The sequence below is a fragment of the Aplysia californica genome, unplaced genomic scaffold, assembly GCF_000002075.1.
Source record: "Aplysia californica isolate F4 #8 unplaced genomic scaffold, AplCal3.0 scaffold00504, whole genome shotgun sequence".
Lineage (NCBI taxonomy): Eukaryota > Metazoa > Mollusca > Gastropoda > Aplysiida > Aplysiidae > Aplysia > Aplysia californica.
Window position 1 is genome coordinate 187,822 of NW_004797774.1, and position 19,875 is coordinate 207,696.

Genomic DNA, 19,875 nt, shown 5'->3' on the forward strand with positions numbered 1-19,875 from the left:
CTGGTCATACAGTCTCTCTCTCTCTCTGTCACCGCTGGTCATACAGTCTCTCTCTCTCTGTCACCGCTGGTCATACAGTCTCTCTCTCTCTGTCACCGCTGGTCATACAGTCTCTCTCTCTCTCTGTCACCGCTGGTCATACAGTCTCTCTCTCTCTCTGTCACCGCTGGTCATACAGTTTCTCTCTCTCTCTGTCACCGCTGGTCATACAGTTTCTCTCTCTCTCTGTCACCGCTGGTCATACAGTTTCTCTCTCTCTGTCACCGCTGGTCATACAGTTTCTCTCTCTCTGTCACCGCTGGTCATACAGTCTCTCTCTCTCTGTCACCGCTGGTCATACAGTCTCTCTCTCTCTGTCACCGCTGGTCATACAGTCTCTCTCTCTCTCTCTGTCACCGCTGGTCACACAGTCTCTCTCTCTCTCTGTCACCGCTGGTCATACAGTCTCTCTCTCTCTCTGTCACCGCTGGTCATACAGTTTCTCTCTCTCTCTGTCACCGCTGGTCATACAGTTTCTCTCTCTCTGTCACCGCTGGTCATACAGTTTCTCTCTCTCTGTCACCGCTGGTCATACAGTTTCTCTCTCTCTCTGTCACCGTTGGTCATACAGTCTCTCTCTCTCTCTGTCACCGTTGGTCATACAGTCTCTCTCTCTCTCTCTCTGTAACTGCTGGTCATACAGTTTCTCTCTCTCTCTCTCTCTCTGTCACCGCTGGTCATACAGTTTCTCTCTCTCTCTCTAAGCCTCCTATCGTTCCGGATCATTGTGGCGCAGAAGAAACATACCAAAAAGTAAGGGACATCAAATTTCTAACAGTCGACCATGAGAAGAATTTCTAATGCAAAGACACCCTTCCCACAGTCATGCCTTACGATTTAAGACTTTTTAAGATGTGACTTTGGACCTGGACTTTCTAAAGTTAAAGGTCTCTATCTGCAATTACTAGCTAGATTTAGAAGGTTCTAGACATAGAAAAGTAATATCTGTCAAATCTAAATGATAGATCTAGATGTTTCAACCGTTGTTCTAGTTCAAACCCAGCACAGAGGCTACAGAAGTTGAGCATGATTTAATTAATGAGTTCTGTAATCAATGTCCATCACGGCCAACTGTTAATTGCTTCAGGCACTATCATCTTTTCCCATAAACACAATGGCATGTGCCCCGGTGAACTGCGGATAGCACCCGATTATCGATACAACACCTTGGAAACCTAAAACCATCTACTTTTGTACAAAAAACGTTTATTTGGTCGGTTGTGATAATGACAGACCTGTCTGTGTCCGTCATTTTTCAATCAAAAGCCATTTATGACCTGGGAGGATAGTGTAAACATGCATTAGAACCTGGATGAAACACGTGGAAAACTAAGGGAAATAAAACTGAAAATAAACCAAGCGAAATGACTTTCAGTGTTGTGCCAAGAGCATTGAATTATTGTTGGTTGTGATGTGTTGGTCGGTCGTGATGGTTGGAATTTGATGACACACAACGAACATGACTTACCCTCTGGCTTCTCCTCCTGATCAGACTGAGGAAATCAACATCTGGCAGGAACTCTAGGTTCAGGGGTTCAAAAGTGTACCGAGAAAATCATGCACGTGTTAATCGCTCGGAGATACCAGTCGATGGTCGGCTGTGATGAAGTGACTGACAGAGAGAGGAGCCCACTGAAAATCCCAGCTTCAATTAAGTTCTCTGTCCATGTTTTAATTGTCAAATTAAATAAATAAAGTTATAGAGCCATAGAAAGTGCTCAAAGACAATTTTAAGTGAAGTAATGGATACCTTGAATGTGACCTTGTTGATGACTGACAGCATCACGGCCGACTACGGAAAGTTTAAATCATCACCAATCAAATACAAAATACCTAAACAGCATGGTTCTTGGCTTGTTCTGTAGGTCTTGATAAACAGCATGGTTCTTGGCTTGTTCTGTAGGTCTTGATAAACAGCATGGTTCTTGGCTTGTTCTGTAGGTCTTGGTAGTCTCTTTTTGGGAAAGCACCACAAAATACAACCTGACATTGATGTGGACAAGGGCAGAATGAATAAGTTCCCCAGCCCAGTCAATGTAACATTTTTAGTTCCAATTTTTGTCTGTATAGGCACATAACACAAAAAATACACAACACAGAGCCCTGAAACTGCTATGCAAGTTTCATCATTCAGTTCTTGGCATCTGGATATCAACCATTCATTGGTAACACTAGGGAGAGGCCCAGTAGAGCTCATATCTCAAACCCAGTGCAACTTGGACCACCTTTTGAGAATTGCTCAAAATCGAAAGTAACAATTTATCGGGAAAAAAACTAAATTAAATTAGGACGTTTGTGTTGATATTTGTTGTTATTTTGTTGTTGTCTGTTGTTATTTGCTATTATCAGTACAGTTGTTATCTGTTGTTATCAGAGCAGGTTATCTGCTGTTATCTGTTGTTATCAGTACAGTTGTTATTTGTTGTTATCAGAACAGTTGTTATCTGTTGTTATTTGTTGTTATCAGTACAGTTGTTATTTGTTATTATCAGTACAGTTGTTATCTGTTGTTATCAGTACAGTTGTTATCTGTTGTTATTTGTTGTTATCAGTACAGTTGTTATCTGTTGTTATTTGTTGTTATCAGTACAGTTGTTATCTGTTGTTATTTGTTGTTATCAGTACAGTTATCTTCCTCACTTTCACTTTCAGTGTAGAGGTATCATGTCCTAGAATGGAGCATATCTCGTTCACTCTCAGTGTAGAGGTATCATGTCCTAGAATGGAGCATATCTCGTTCACTCTCAGTGTAGAGGTATCATGTCCTAGAATGGAGCATATCTCGTTCACTTTCAGTGTAGAGGTATCATGTCCTAGAATGGAGCATATCTCGTTCACTTTCAGTGTAGAGGTATCATGTCCTAGAATGGAGCATATCTCGTTCACTCTCAGTGTAGAGGTATCATGTCCTAGAATGGAGCATATCTCGTTCACTTTCAGTGTAGAGGTATCATGTCCTAGAATGGAGCATATCTCGTTCACTCTCAGTGTAGAGGTATCATGTCCTAGAATGGAGCATATCTCGTTCACTTTCAGTGTAGAGGTATCATGTCCTAGAATGGAGCATATCTCGTTCACTTTCAGTGTAGAGGTATCATGTCCTAGAATGGAGCATATCTTGTTCACTTTCAGTGTAGAGGTATCATGTCCTAGAATGGAGCATATCTCGTTCACTCTCAGTGTAGAGGTATCATGTCCTAGAATGGAGCATATCTTGTTCACCCTCAGTGTTGAGATATCATGTCCTAGAATAGAGCATATCTTGAGTGAACTTTGAAGGCAGTTTGGAAAATTCCTACCTGATAGCCCAGTCTTGATCAACCAACTTGAGCATTGACAATACCCTGATCAACAAACTTGATCAACCAACTTGAGCATTGACAATACCTTGATCAACTAACTTGAGCATTGACAATACCCTGATCAACAAACTTGATCAACCAACTTGAGCATTGACAATACCCTGATCAACAAACTTGATCAACAAACTTGAGCATTGACAATACCCTGATCAACTAACTTGAGCATTGACAATACCCTGATCAACAAACTTGACCAACCAACTTGAGCATTGACAATACCCTGATCAACCAACTTGAGCATTGGCAATACCCTGATCAACAAACTTGATCAACCAACTTGAGCATTGACAATACCCTGATCAACCAACTTGAGCATTGACAATACCCTGATCAACCAACTTGAGCATTGACAATACCCTGATCAACCAACTTGAGCATTGACAATACCCTGATCAACAAACTTGATCAACCAACTTGAGCATTGACAATACCCTGATCAACAAACTTGATCAACCAACTTGAGCATTGACAATACCCTGATCAACCAACTTGAGCATTGGCAATACCCTGATCAACAAACTTGATCAACCAACTTGAGCATTGACAATACCCTGATCAACAAACTTGATCAACCAACTTGAGCATTGACAATACCCTGATCAACCAACTTGATCAACCAACTTGAGCATTGACAAAAGTTGAGAAAGAGGAAGACCAAAAAACCAAAACGGTCATTTATAGCTCACACAAATATTGTAATTGTATTTCTTTTGTCTCTTTTCCTGCAATAGTCGTGAGCCACTGCTGTGCTATTATGGCAGTTTCAATGTGCCGTTTGTACATCTAATGACATCACACTATCACTTTTTAGTACTGAGCATTCCCATTATATGAAGAACTGCATCCACTTCCGTTTTTCAGCAAGTTCGGATACATTTCTACCGTTTGAAGACAAATTTTCACAAAAAAGTCATACGTCAACAAAGGTCAAGGTCACTTCAAAATAAAAAGAAAGCTCTTAATGTAGGTACCAGAAACTAAATTTTCAAACTAGCTGTATGCCAAATTTATCTGTTCCGTTTGAAAGGCCTATATCCACTGAGCATTTTGGTACCATTCTTTAACCTCTCCGTCAATTTTTAAGAAAATTGTAGTTGTTTAAAATTTGATCAAATTTGTTAAAGTCAGTCACCGGCTGCAACCCAATGTTTGACAGAAAATAAAAAAAGTACCAAGTGCACTAAACATCTCCACATTAACAGAGTACAATCACTATAACAAACATATGGAGCCTAATTTTTTTCAAGACTGAGACCTTTAAAAATCAGTATTTTATCGCCTCAAACACGATGATCTGTCGTTATTTCGACCAAAACACCGAGCGTTGACCCGGCGGCGGCGCACTGGCCCCTGCGGCGAGCGAGTCGGCTCTATACTGTACCCCGCATGCCGGGTCACATGCTTTCCGAGTCTCGCGGAAGGATTGATGAAAAATAATTCCAAGTTAATAACTTTGTTCTAATAGAAAATGAGCTGATCTTTTAACTCATTCGCTACGTATTATTTTCGGCTTGTGGACGAATTCTTTTCGGGAGGGCGAAATGAGATGATGACTAGTGCGCAGTTCACAGGTCTTGGGGGCCATAAATTCAAATAAATATCAACATATCATATACCAACATTTCAGTATGGTTTGTAGAATACACCTGCATGATTTATTTGCGTATTTTTCAACTTTGGTTCCTGTAAGAGGCGATTATGCAACACAATTGTGATTGGATGCGGATAAAATTGGAAAAAAAAAAAAAAAAAACATCTCAGGTGAAACTAAAAAAACATGTTTGCACCTAGTCAAATGATACCTCAAAATAACCATAACTGTATATAGAACAGGAAAATATTGAAAAATGTGCAGTTATTTACATACATTCCATAATATTTGTACATTTGGATCATAACATCCGATATTGAAAAAAAATAATTTTTAAAATAATTTTGAAAAAAGGATCACAAACAGAAAAAAATACGCGTAACTTATATGGAATTATTCAGAATTGCATTTGAAATAAACCTATACATGTCTTGAGTGGTACTTTTTGATATATTTCACCCAAAAGTAGTGATTTTGGGGAGAAAAATATATTTGGACAATTTAGATCTAGGCCTAGATCTAGCACTCAAAAATATTGATTTCTCAATTACAGTGCACCGGCAATTTGCGTCCAATAGTATCAATATTATAAAGAAGAGTCCTAAACTTCTTTAGTGAGCAAAATAATTATACATTTTGTTGTGTAAAAGTACTAAGACTGGTGTCTGGGATATAATTTGGGCTTCGCGATAAAACAAAGTCGAATAAACTACGAAATCATGTTTCAAAACTGAATCAAAACTTCCGATTTTCGGTGGAAACGCTTGACCCGGAAGTCAACTTTATATTATGACCTTTATTTTAACATAGATGAGTGGATTGGAATAGAAACCAAGCTAAAATTGAACGTCGGTTCTCGAGCCGCTGGGGGCGGCTTAACGTACTGACGGCACTTGAGCCGCGCCGCCCCCCCACGGCTCGGCGTAGTGAATGAGTTAATTGATACCTGTTATAAGTCGGTATTATACATATTTTGTGTAAAAAGGGATCTTTAAACATTTTGACGGTATTTTAAAGACACCAAAGGCTAAACTTATATCACGGGAAAGACCGTTTAAAGCTCTACAGTTCTCCGCCAATGAAAAGACGGTATTTAATCATCCCTCGTTCCGCGAAACATTTCAATGCACGCGTTTCAATTTTTCAACCGGCCGACGTCGCATTCCGACCGCGAGGGGCTTCGCTTTCGTCGGCGATTCTCCAGCTCCTAATAATCGGACATATAAACAACTTACACCATTGTAACGAGGAAAAGCTGAACTTTTACAAGGTATACGGCATTTGGTGATTTATAGCGAAAGAGCAAAGAAACAGCGATCGGAATTACCCCGATTTTACCGATACCACCAGGTCGGAAGGCCGCGAGGCCATGTTTACGCTACCTACTTAATGATCGAAGCTCATTCAATATACTTCCAGAAAATGTATGATTATGTGGGTTTCAAGCTACCCCCTAAGCACTGTGAACCTTTTCTGACCTATTGGCAAACAGACAAACACCAGCTGGCAGCACAGGAAAATGCACGGACAGTTCTAGTTCTAGGGTAAAACAGTGGAGGAATGGATCGGAAATAGACACTCCATTACAGCAAATTAAATTAGCCCAGACAGCAGAAGGGTCAAGTAAAGCCCAGTAACTTGTAAGCCTCATCATCTTTTCCATGACAAACCTACCACACTAGAGATAACACAAGCCTCATCACCTTTTCCATGACAAACCTACCACACTACAGATAACACAAGTCTCATCATCTTTTCCATGACAAACCTACCACACTACAGATAACACAAGTCTCATCGCCGTTTACATGACAAACCTACCACACTACAGATAACACAAACAATCTAGACTTACAGCATTTTTTATCTCAATTTATTTGAAAGCAAAACACATTAAATTTTTTGCACATACGTCTCCACAAGGGCAATCCTTCAATACCTGAACCACATACTAGCCACATGTACAACTGATATTTCAAGTTCTACATTCCCCCTCCATTCTTCATTTCCATCCTCTCCCCTCCTTTAAAAAAAAGCAAACAAAAGCAAATGAAACAGATCACATCTGCAGAAAAGTATATGAGATACGTAACATGACACAGAACTAGGTTTATTTATAAAATTCATGTTCTGTCTCGTCCTTCTTGATGTTGTTCTTGTATCCTTTCTCAAAGTCCTTAGCCAGAACCACATAGCGGTTTTCCCGAACTGCCTGCATGCCAGCCTGTGAAACACAAGGGGAACACAACATTAGCATCATGGTACAACATCATGCCAGCCTGTGAAACACAAGGGGAACACAACATTAGCATCATGGTACAACATCATGGGAGCCTGTGAAACACAAGGGGAACACAACATTAGCATCATGGTACAACATCATGGGAGCCTGTGAAACACAAGGGGAACACAACATTAGCATCATGGTACAACATCATGCCAGCCTGTGAAACACAAGGGGAACACAACATTAGCATCATGGTACAACATCATGGGAGCCTGTGACACACAAGGGGAACACAACATTAGCATCATGGTACCACATCATGCCAGCCTGTGAAACACAAGGGGAACACAACATTAGCATCATGGTACAACATCATGGGAGCCTGTGAAACACAAGGGGAACACAACATTAGCATCATGGTACAACATCATGGGAGCCTGTGACACACAAGGGGAACACAACATTAGCATCATGGTACAACATCATGCCAGCCTGTGAAACACAAGGGGAACACAACATTAGCATCATGGTACAACATCATGGGAGCCTGTGAAACACAAGGGGAACACAACATTAGCATCATGGTACAACATCATGGGAGCCTGTGACACACAAGGGGAACACAACATTAGCATCATGGTACAACATCATGCCAGCCTGTGAAACACAAGGGGAACACAACATTAGCATCATGGTACAACATCATGGGAGCCTGTGACACACAAGGGGAACACAACATTAGCATCATGGTACAACACCAGACCACAGAAATGACTGACCAGTCTTATAGCCATGGCGCAACACCTGACAGCTGTTTAGTTTTAGTAAGAGTTTTACGGCACTTGCAACACAATAAGGTCATATAAGTGCAGAAAGATTAGAGGTGTAACAAGAGAGTGACAAACAATAAAAAGAAGGAGGGGAGATAAAGACGATAGATTTTTTTAAAGGAAAGAAGGAGCAAACTACATCAGATTACCCGCCAACCACCCACTAGACGGCTGTAATTACTGACCTGTCTTATAGTCATGAGACAAAATCAGACATCAGTAATGATTGATCAGTGTTATAGTCATGAGACACCACCAGACAGCTATAACGATCGACCAGTCCTATAGTCATGAGACACCACCAGACAGCTATAACGATCGACCAGTCCTATAGTCATGAGACACCACCAGACAGCTATAACGATCGACCAGTCCTATAGTCATGAGACACCACCAGACAGCTATAACGATCGACCAGTCCTATAGTCATGAGACACCACCAGACAGCTATAACGATCGACCAGTCCTATAGTCATGAGACACCACCAGACAGCTATAACGATCGACCAGTCCTATAGTCATGAGACACCACCAGACAGCTATAACGATCGACCGGTCTGTTTTCTTTTTTTTTTTGCAATTGAAAAAAAACTTGTGATAGCTTTGAGTGTTTTAGTGGGTCAAGTCCCCCCAAACTGTCCGAGCGTGATAGTTGCTGGGCTAAACATGGCTCAGGCTCATCACAGTTAACACATTACACCTTAACTCGCCCGGGATCGCCCGGGAATTCCCTTACGCGCTCCACCCTGACTCGCCCGGAACCGCCCGTGGCGACCCAGTGTCTTTAGAAACGAAAGTCTCGCCTTGACGAGACTCTGGGGCCGGGATTTTGATTTGCATAGTATAGCAAAAAGTTTCTTCTTTCGTTTGATACCGAAACAAAATTTTTCGGGCCAGTAGTTTTAGTATTAGAGCTGATCGAAGTGCGATCGCGTTACCGACACTTCGAAAGTGCCTCGACTTGTTGAAAAGCGACACAATTGAGTTCGAAAACGGAAATAACGATGAATTTGAGCAAAAACGAGCATGTGACAAATCAGATGGCTCAGATTTTGATGAAAACGTTTTAGGAAGAGTTTGGGGCGATTCCGATTGATCAGACGGAGAACTTATAGAATTTAGATCTAGATCTAGGGCCCGACCGCGAGGCTGAGAGTGAGAGTGACGGGTCGGACACCCCGATTTCCAACAATTTTCTTTTTAACTTTTATTTTTTCAGGATTTTTGGAATTTGTTTAGTATTTTTAAAATGTGTTTTTTAAAGGCTAGTATTCACGGGAGGTGGGTTCCTTCCCCTTGCTTAGGATCAAACAATGGACTCCCCGTCCAGGCCCTCAGGATCTAACAATGGACTCCCCGTCCAGGCCCTTAGGATCTAACAATGGACTTCCCGTCCAGGCCCTTAGGATCTAACAATGGACTTCCCGTCCAGGCCCTCAGGGTGTAATGTGTTAAGAGACATTCCTGAAGAAGTGAAAAGTGCCAAACTGGCCAGCATAGAGGAAACACCAGGATTCTTTCTGTACTGGTTAGGGTTGAGTGAGCTTAGAGAAACAGATTGTAACCCCTGACCTCCTGACAGATGGCGTTGATGTCGGCTCCGCTGATCTTGTCTGGCCGTGCCACATAGTCCTCTAGGTCCACCTCGTCGCTCAGGTTCATCTTGCCCGTGATGGTGGAGAAGATCAGACGCTTCTGCCGCCGGTCAGGCAAAGGAAACTCAATCTTTCTGTCCAAACGACCGGGCCGAAGCAACGCGGGATCCAGAGTGTCTGCTCTGTTGGTGGCCATGATCACCTGTAAAGACACACGACACACAGTAGTCATTTATCACAGACATGACACACAGTAGTCATTTATCACACACACACGACACACAGTAGTCATTTATCACACACACGACACACAGTAGTCATTTATCACACACACCTCACACAGTAGTCATTTATCACACACCTCACACAGTAGTCATTTATCACACACCTCACACAGTAGTCATTTATCACAGACACGACACAGTAGTCATTTATCACAGACACGCGACACAGTAGTCATTTATCACACACACGACATACAGTAGCCATTTATCACAGACACGACACACAGTAGTCATTTATCACAGACACGACACACAGTAGTCATTTATCACAGACACGACACACAGTAGTCATTTATCACAGACACGACACACAGTAGTCATTTATCACACACACCTCACACACAGCAGTCATTTATCACACACACGACACAGTAGTCATTTATCACACACACGACACACATGTATGTATAGTATAAGGTTTTACGGCGCTCGCAACTGCTAAGGTCATATGAGCGCATGAAACACAAGTTGTTCACCTCTGCGAAAGTTCACTTCACGACTGGCTAACTAATTTACTTTAAAATGCTAAAAAGTTAAAATATTCAAATTCGGTGTAAATACATTTGTGATCTAAAACAACTTTTAAGTAACAAACGACACACAGTAGTCATTTATCACAGACACCTCACACAGTAGTCATTTATCACACACACGACACACAGTAGTCATTTATCACACACACGCGACACAGTAGTCATTTATCACACACGACACACAGTAGCCATTTATCACAGACACGACACACAGTAGTCATTTGTCACAGACACGACACACGGTAGTCATTTATCACAGACACGACACACAGTAGTCATTTATCACAGACACCTCACACAGTAGTCATTTATCACACACACGACACACAGTAGTCATTTATCACAGACACGACACACAGTAGTCATTTATCACACACACCTCACACACAGTAGTCATTTATCACACACACCTCACACACAGTAGTCATTTATCACACACACCTCACACACAGTAGTCATTTATCACACACAGTAGTCATTTATCACACACACGACACACAGTAGTCATTTATCACAGACACCTCACACAGTAGTCATTTATCACACACACACGACACAGTAGTCATTTATCACACACACGACACACAGTAGTCATTTATCACACACACCTCACACACAGTAGTCATTTATCACCAACATAGTGAAAGTTACAGCTGCCATCTTGTGCCAACTAATCTATATACAGACACCTGTAAACAGTAACTACACAACAGATCAGCAAAGTGACTATATACAGACACCTGTAAACAGTAACTACACAACAGATCAGCAAAGTGACTATATACAGACACCTGTAAACAGTAACTACACAACAGATCAGCAAAGTGACTCATTAAAAGCAACTAGCTGTAAATAATTAAGATATTTAACTACAAGACGGTTCAATCCTGAAAAAACAACTCTCGTCATTCTAAAAGCAATAATACAGATATCGCACTTGTGCTGATGAAAACAATGTGTTTGATTTCCCTGAATGTTTACTTAAAGTAATAGAATATTCGATCATAACCTTTGTGAAGAGGACATACAGTAGAAAGATGTGGCCCCTGGTTTTATTAAGTATCTTAACCCTACCCGTACGTCGTGTTTTCCTATCGTATCCATACGACGTGGGAACTCTGCCACCACTTAACCCTACCCGTACGTCGTGTTTTCCTATCGTATCCATACGACGTGGGAACTCTGCCATCACTTAACACTACCCGTACGTCGTGTTTTCCTATCGTATCCATACGACGTGGAGAACTCCGTGCCACCACTTAACCCTACCCGTACGTCGTGTTTTCCTATTGTATCCATACGATGTGGAGAACTCCGTGCCACCACTTAACCCTACCCGTACGTCGTGTTTTCCTATCGTATCCATATGACGTGGGGAACTCTGTGCCACCACTTCCCAAAGAGGAAATTTACTCGTTAATCCAATCTGTACGCTTTGCATAGCAGTCTGTCAAAATGATTTTTTGAGAAATACTGAAAGTTTCAAAGAGATCCTCACACTAGAAGTATTCTAAAATGTTAAGAATACAAGCCCATGGGTACAAAAAGACCCCAGGGCGTAGGGATAAGGTTAACCAGTGGTTAGAGCCATGTAACCTAAGAATCCACCATCTAAACACATGATAGAAATAAAGAGAAACACAAGGCTTGGAGGGCATGGTAGCTTCTCCCTGCTATTTCATTTTCCATCATTGAAAGAACAGGACAACCCAAGGAAACAGCAGTAACTCAATCATCTTTGCCACAATTTTCATAAAACTTTGAACTAACAAAATTCAACCAAGGAGACCTCAAAGTTGTCAATATGAAAGAAATAAACCAAAATGTTAGAAAAATATAAAGTTTAAAAAATTACTACCAAAATTGAGAAAAACAGAAGACTTGACAATTTCTTACAAATCAACCATTATGTGTATTTGTGCGGAGTAAATCTATAAAAAATCTGGCAGTACCATAGACAGTATGTCCCTTAAAAAAAAAAACCCACATAAAAAAAGGCAGTGTCTAGTAGCCTATGGATACAACTCACGATTAATCATACCGTTGAAACTCAATTTGAACAGGGGCTTCAAAGAATCAACCCAGAAACTTGCCACATGGTTTGTAGTTTTTATGAGTCAATTTGACCAATTACCTCAAAACCTTAGCACAGTAATGAGTCAGGTGAAAAATGTTATCAAGACATTAATATCATGAGAGAGAGAGCTATTACGGCCAATGGGATGCAACATGATGGCAGATTTCTGTCAGAGCATTCAGAGACTGGCAAGACACATGCCACTCCAGACAATTCTGTCAATGTTGTACCCATTGACGGTGTATCACCAAGGGCTGACATGATTTATCAAACAGCAAAAAGCTTCCACGTCTCACATTTTTCTCATATAAATAGCAAAAAGCTTCCACGTCTCACATTTTTCTAATATAAATAGCAAAAGGCTTCCATGTCTCATATTAGATAGCGTAAACACAGCCTCGCGGGCACTCACGGCCTTCTGACCGTGTGATATCGGTGAAATCTGTGTAATTCCGATCGCTGTTTCTTTGCTCTTTCGCTATAAATCACCAAATGCCGTACACCTTGTAAAAGTTCAGCTTTTCCTCATTACAATGGTGTAAGTTGTTTATATGTCCGATTATTAGGAGCTGGAGAATCGCCGACGAAAGCGAAGACCCTCTCGGTCGGAATGCGTGGTCGCCGGTTAAAAAATTGACATGTGTGCATTCAAATGCTTCGCGGAACGAGGGATAATTAAATACCGTCTTTTCATTGGCGGAGAACTGTACAGCTTTCAAAGGGCTTTCCCGTGGTATATATTTGGCCTTTGGCGTTTAAATAGAAAGCTTTTAAAAATACTGTCAAAATGTTTAAAGATTACTTTTTACAAAAAATATGTAAAATACCGGCTTTACAAAATGTACCAATTAACCCTCGTCCTGCAGGAGCCGGGTTTATGTAGCCCGATAAGCCTATTTCGGCACCTCGCCTACGTTCTGGTCCCGAATCAGTGTAGCCCCTGGCTCAGCGCACGCGCATCCTCTTACGTGTCATTCGGGTCCTGAGTCAGATCCCCATTCACGCAGGTCAAGTGTGTGTGTGTCAGTCTGCTTGAGTTTGTGTGTGTTTGTGGCTTCTTCTAGAACCACCTGCGTAGGTTCGTAATCAAGGCATACGTCTCATTCAAAACATGCCAAGTTGGTAGCTCTAGATGTTCGTCCAATGAAATTATAGAAGAAATTGACCCACTTAGACATGAGGAGCTCGAAAGGATAGTCAGGAAACAAGACTTCCATTTTTGTATACAAAATCCTTCAAATGAGCTTGATTTTGTATGAAATGATACTACCTGATAAAAAATAAGCTTGTTTGATAGTTTTAAATACAATTGTGCAGGTACAAAGAACAATTTGAGTGTAAAACATTCGGAAATTGACCGATATCCCCTTTCGAACCTCAGGTCATTCATAACAACAAGAGCGTCCTGAAAGGTTATTCCACAGACGCCAGGAGAGTACACCACACAGTAGAGTACACCACACACAGGAGAGTACACCACAGACGCCAGGAGAGTACACCACACAGTAGAGTACACCACACAGGAGAGTACACCACAGACGCCAGGAGAGTACACCACAGACGCCAGGAGAGTACACCACACAGTAGAGTACACCACACAGTAGACCACACACAGTAGAGTACAGCACAGACGCCGAGAGAGTACAGCACACAGTAGAGTACAGCACACAGTAGAGTACAGCACACACTAGGGCTGGATTCTGCTCGGTTAATCGAAGGCTTGTAAAGCAGCGGAAGTCTTGCGCTATAGTCTTGCGAGCAGGCTTGTGGTTTGATTTGCCTCCCGCTTGCTACCGGAGTGAACTTCCGGTGAGTTGTGACTCGCGGACAGTCCTGCTGTACTGTGTCGTGACGTCGCGAACTCTCGTGGCAGTGGGCTCAGTACATATTATAGATTCTCTGGTTATTTGCGTTGAGAGGCTTGCACCAAAAGTGCAAGATCGGTTGTTGTTTTTTTCATAGTTCGGTTGTAAACAACAAAAAGCTCTATTTAATGCACTTAAAAATTAATATTGGATCGGCTATTCTTATGATGTTAAGGCCTGTATATTTTTAATGTGCACGAGCCAAGCGCTTCATCGTCGCACGCAAAAGACCTCAGTTCGATTCCCGTATGGGGAGAAATTTTACTGAGAACCTCCGTCTTTCTGCTGGGGCGTTGTTCCCTCTCAGCCCAGGTTGGCCCTGACATTGGGTTGAAGTAGGCCTAGCCCGTCTCCTAAATGTTCTGTATTATGTCACTGTGAGTGTAACACATCTACAAAATAGGTTACATACATACGATACAAAAGCCAATCACAACGACCCCTGGAGTTCTCCATTCTAGGGTAATCTAAGTCTACTTATTCTTATTATTATCAGAAACCTAGGTCTCTGTTACTACAATACCACGCTCCCTCTCACTTATCCATTCGCTTAGCTGATCAACGGCGGGAAGTTAAAAATAACTTCAGCTCTCTACGCCTTGCACCAAAACAAGCCCAGCCTCTCCCTTCCTCCACGGTTCAAAGTTCACACAGCGGGCAGTACTGTCTTGCTGTTTGAACACATCGGACTGTCTTGTCGAAATCAAGACGGTCCTACGCCATCGAGCCCGTGCCGCTCGCTCGGTGTATCGAGACAGTACAAGTCAGCAGGTCAGGTTTGGAGCTTGTCCTGGGGCAAATCTGTAAGCCTAGCGCAAATCAGTACTGTGTGAATTGTGGGGCCTGTGGCAGCGGACGGGACTTGAGGCTTGCGCAGGCCTCGATTAATCGAGTAAACTACAGCGCCACGCCGCGCAGTGACTCTGTGGGCGAGATCTCTCACTCTCCCCCCTCTCTCTTTTTCAGACGTAAGTGGCTTCGCGGATTGCAAGCAGGGTGGAGATGATGAGGGGGCCTGACACGAGTGGCTTCGCGGATTGCTAGTTGCTGTGGACTTGAAGTTTAGACTAGACCAAGGAGGTTACAGTTTGCGCTAGACTCAACTTATCATGCTGGTGATTTGATTTGATGATTTGACCTAGTCATTTGAGGCTTGTGACTTGAACTAGGGGCTTGTGAGCACGAGCGGGTTTGCTACCGGGGTACAGCCCTAGCACACACAGTAGAGTACAGCACACACAGTAGAGTACAGCACACACAGTAGAGTACAGCACACAGTAGAGTACAGCACACAGGAGAGTACAGCACACAGTAGAGTACACCACACAGGAGAGTACACCACACAGTAGAGTACAGCACACAGTAGAGTACAGCACACAGTAGAGTACACCACACAGGAGATTACACCACAGACGTCGGGAGAGTACAGCACACAGTAGAGTACAGCACACACAGTAGAGTACAGCACACAGTAGAGTACAGCACACAGGAGAGTACAGCACACAGTAGAGTACACCACACAGGAGAGTACACCACACAGTAGAGTACAGCACACAGTAGAGTACAGCACACAGTAGAGTACAGCACACAGTAGAGTACACCACACAGTAGAGTACAGCACACAGTAGAGTACAGCACACAGTAGAGTACACCACAGACGCAGGGAGAGTACAGCACACAGACGACGGGAGAGTACACCACAGACGCCGAGAGAGTACACCACAGACGCTGGGAGAGGTTTGATCAATTAGTGCACAGATAAAGGTGGAAGGAACAAACCTTGACATTGACAGTCTGGTCAAAGCCGTCCATCTGGTTCAAAAGTTCTAGCAGAATTCTCTGTACCTCTCGATCCGCTGAAGAAAAAATAGACAAAATGAATGAGGGCTATACTGGGCTACATTCGCTGTACACAGCAAACTCTCACACAGAAAGGATTTTGTTCTATTCTTTTTTTCACCTTCCTTTAACTCACCTCTGACTTTTGGACCATTTTCAAAATGTCCAAACAACTTGTCAAAATGACAGAAAAGAGTGAAACCATATATCCTTTCTGCTGTGCCATGGACACTGGGCCACAATAATTACCTTTTACACTGCTAAGAGCTACAATAATGACCTTTTACACAGTAAGAGCTACAATAATGACCTTTTACACAGTAAGAGCTACAATAATGACCTTTTACACTGGTAAGAGCTACAATAATGACCTTTTACACAGTAAGAGCTACAATAATGACCTTTTACACAGTAAGAGCTACAATAATGACCTTTTACACAGTAAGAGCTACAATAATGACCTTTTACACTGGTAAGAGCTACAATAATGACCTTTTACACAGTAAGAGCTACAATAATGACCTTTTACACAGTAAGAGCTACAATAATGACCTTTTACACTGCTAAGAGCTACAATAATGACCTTTTACACAGTAAGAGCTACAATAATGACCTTTTACACAGTAAGAGCTACAAAAATGACCTTTTACACTGGTAAGAGCTACAATAATGACCTTTTACACAGTAAGAGCTACAATAATGACCTTTTACACAGTAAGAGCTACAATAATGACCTTTTACACAGTAAGAGCTACAATAATGACCTTTTACACTGCTAAGAGCTACAATAATGACCTTTTACACTGCTATGAGCTACAATGATGACCTTTTACACAGTAAGAGCTACAATAATGACCTTTTACACAGTAAGAGCTACAATAATGACCTTTTACACTGGTAAGAGCTACAATAATGACCTTTTACACAGTAAGAGCTACAATAATGACCTTTTACACTGGTAAGAGCAAAATAATGACCTTCTCTAACCATCAAAATGCTACACCAATTAACTTGTACATTGTCAAAGTGCTACCATTACAGCTTTTCTACACTATCAGAGTGCTAGGGAATGTTATGAATACGCACACCTGCCAACATTGCCAGGGACAAAATCTGTAGTTGACACAAATTTTTGTCCAAAAGTCTGTAGTTGACCTAAAGAATCTGTAGTTGGCTATATTACCACTTGCTGCATACTTAATTGGGGACCCTTAGTACTATTTTGACCCACACATACATGAGTGTGTTTGCGACTTCAAACAAATGTAGAAAATGACAAAGAGCAAAAAAACACAAAATTTAGCAATTACAGAAAAATTCAATTTTTATCCGGCTTAATTGAAAGAAGAGTAAATTGTAAGAACTGGTTTTTAAATTTAAAAAACCCAGTCATAAATTAAAAAGTTATTGGGATTTTTTGTTTCAAAATTTTGGGTGACTTTCATATATATATAATAGATAGGAAAATATTGCCCAAAAGTGGGAGGTTTCTTGGTGTCTTTGGAGGAAAAACTGTTCCTAAGTCGGTAATGAGCTGAAGTAGATGAATGAAAGTCATCGTTGCCAGGTTTTCAGTAATATTAATTTTTAAAAAATACAGAAGGGGCACAACTCGCGGAAGGAGGTCGACCTCCAGTTTAATAGAGGGGACACTACTCTCGCTGTCTTGTTGACTCCCGTACTTATTTACATTCGCCTATCCGGTCATAAATTAAAAAATTTTTCTTGCTTGAAGCCAGTTTGTATAGAAACTAAGAGGAGAAAAGTTGAAAACGTATTTTCCAATGCCGAAATGGATTTCCGTACTCAAACCCCAAAATCGTACTAAACACATTTTTTACGTACTACTTGGCAGCTATGGAAACTTGGCATCTCCGTGTGATTTTTTGTGCAGAATCTAGTTCTGCTATCACTTTTTCGAAATCTATCTTTGGATCTTTAAGACTAATATAAAATTTGCATGAAAATATGTTGAATTGCGCGACATCGCTTGAACTGTGGCCGATCACGCTCTACACCTTAGCAAAGCAGTATCGGGAAATCCCGCATGACGTCATTGGTGACCTGTTTAGCTTTAGCAGTTTTAACATTGTATTACTGTAAACCCTCTGGTTTTAGGCAGTCAATCACATGCCGTCTTGCGATCACGCGCCTCTTGCATGTCGGCGACTCGCATGTTGGGTCCGTGATCTAGTTTCCTGCTCAAATGTTTTATCAATGGATGGGAAGTAATTTTAAATTGGTACGTAAAGTGTAGGCCTACTACACAAAAAGATCTGAAATTTTACAGCAATGAAGACGACATGTGGGGCGCTTGTCGGTGGTTTATCTCTCAAAATCGGTGGATCGGCAGTTTGACCAAAAAGTCAGTAACATACCGATTTTTTCTGTAGGGTTGGCAGGTATGGATACGGCCTTTTACATTATCCCGCTGCTTTAATAACTGTCTCAGTAAGACTTCGGCTGGTGTCAAACTGATCCGTCAGGGTGTTCCAAACATGAAGGTCTACCATCAGCTCATAAAACAGTGACAAGGAAAGAATACATTTCCCTGGAAAGGAATAAGAGTCACCTTTTTTTTTCTCCGATATTGAGCACCTGACTGATTCTCTCTTAGCTACTTGACAAATATTTTTGTTGAACAAAACTCTAGAAAAAGGTGGGCCAATGAGATAAAGGGCGAGCTTACCTCCTGTCTGAGCATCGAATCTCTTTGTGGCAATTGCGTCAATCTCATCAATGAAGATGATGGCAGGGGCATTTTCCTTTGCTAGTCGGAACACGTCTCTCACCATTCGGGGACCTTCCCCCAGATATTTCTGGACAAATTCCGATCCCACCACTCGAATAAAAGCAGCTGAAACCATTAAACGACAACAGAGTTAAACATAAGATCTTCCAAATTGTTGATGTCTGACTACCTAAATGTATGTATGAACATCCTGACCAAGCCTCCAGCACAATTTGAACCAGGGTTCCTGTCATGAACTTCCCATCAAATTCAAGGAGGCCGTGGGAACCCTGTTTTACACTCCAAGCATACTTTTTCTTAAGGACCTACATCAAATTGAAGGAGGCCGCGGGAACCCTGTTTTACACTCCAAGCATACTTTTTCTTACGGAACTACATTTTCAACCACATGACATTTTTCTTGCTTTTTCGTCTCCTTGCCCAAAAATAGCTCTGCCAACAACTGGGACCTTTCTCCAAGCACACTCCAAATTGTTTAAAATTAAACCACAGTCTAGTATGCACATAGTGAGCAGACATTCAGGCCTCTATATTCTTTGCATTCAAAATATGCACAACATAAACTATGCATACACAGTGAAAACAACTGGCTTCAGCAGGGACAGATCGACTATAGAACACTGGCACAACTTTGGTCTATTGAAGGATTGTGCTGTGATTGGAGAGAGAGAAAGAGAAATGGAGGGGGGGGGGGGGGTGCATGGCATGATAAGAGTGTGGGCCAAAGACCTCTCTATAAGCCAAGGGCAATTGTGCAGGCCAAGGAAATGTTTAATGTATATTCCACAGAAATTTTCAGCAGAAGATCAGGCTGACACATAGTTGCAGGTGGGGAGTCTGTGGCCACGTGAGCCGAACGTATTCGATATTGTCCTGCAATT

At 41.8% G+C, this 19,875-nt stretch overlaps 1 protein-coding gene across 1 annotated transcript in view; it reads right to left on the reverse strand.

Moving 5' to 3' along the window:
• Window positions 1-6,843: 6,843 nt before the first annotated feature.
• LOC101859124 (26S proteasome regulatory subunit 6B) overlaps window positions 6,844-19,875 on the reverse strand; it is a 29,932-nt gene continuing 16,900 nt past the window's right edge. The window contains exons 6-9 of the mRNA XM_005105971.3: window positions 18,932-19,099; window positions 16,183-16,259; window positions 9,622-9,846; window positions 6,844-7,216 (exon numbers count right to left, since the gene is read on the reverse strand). Of these exons, the coding sequence (XP_005106028.1) occupies window positions 7,103-7,216; window positions 9,622-9,846; window positions 16,183-16,259; window positions 18,932-19,099 (584 nt within the window). The 3' untranslated portion in view covers window positions 6,844-7,102. The remainder of the gene's footprint in view (window positions 7,217-9,621; window positions 9,847-16,182; window positions 16,260-18,931; window positions 19,100-19,875) is intronic.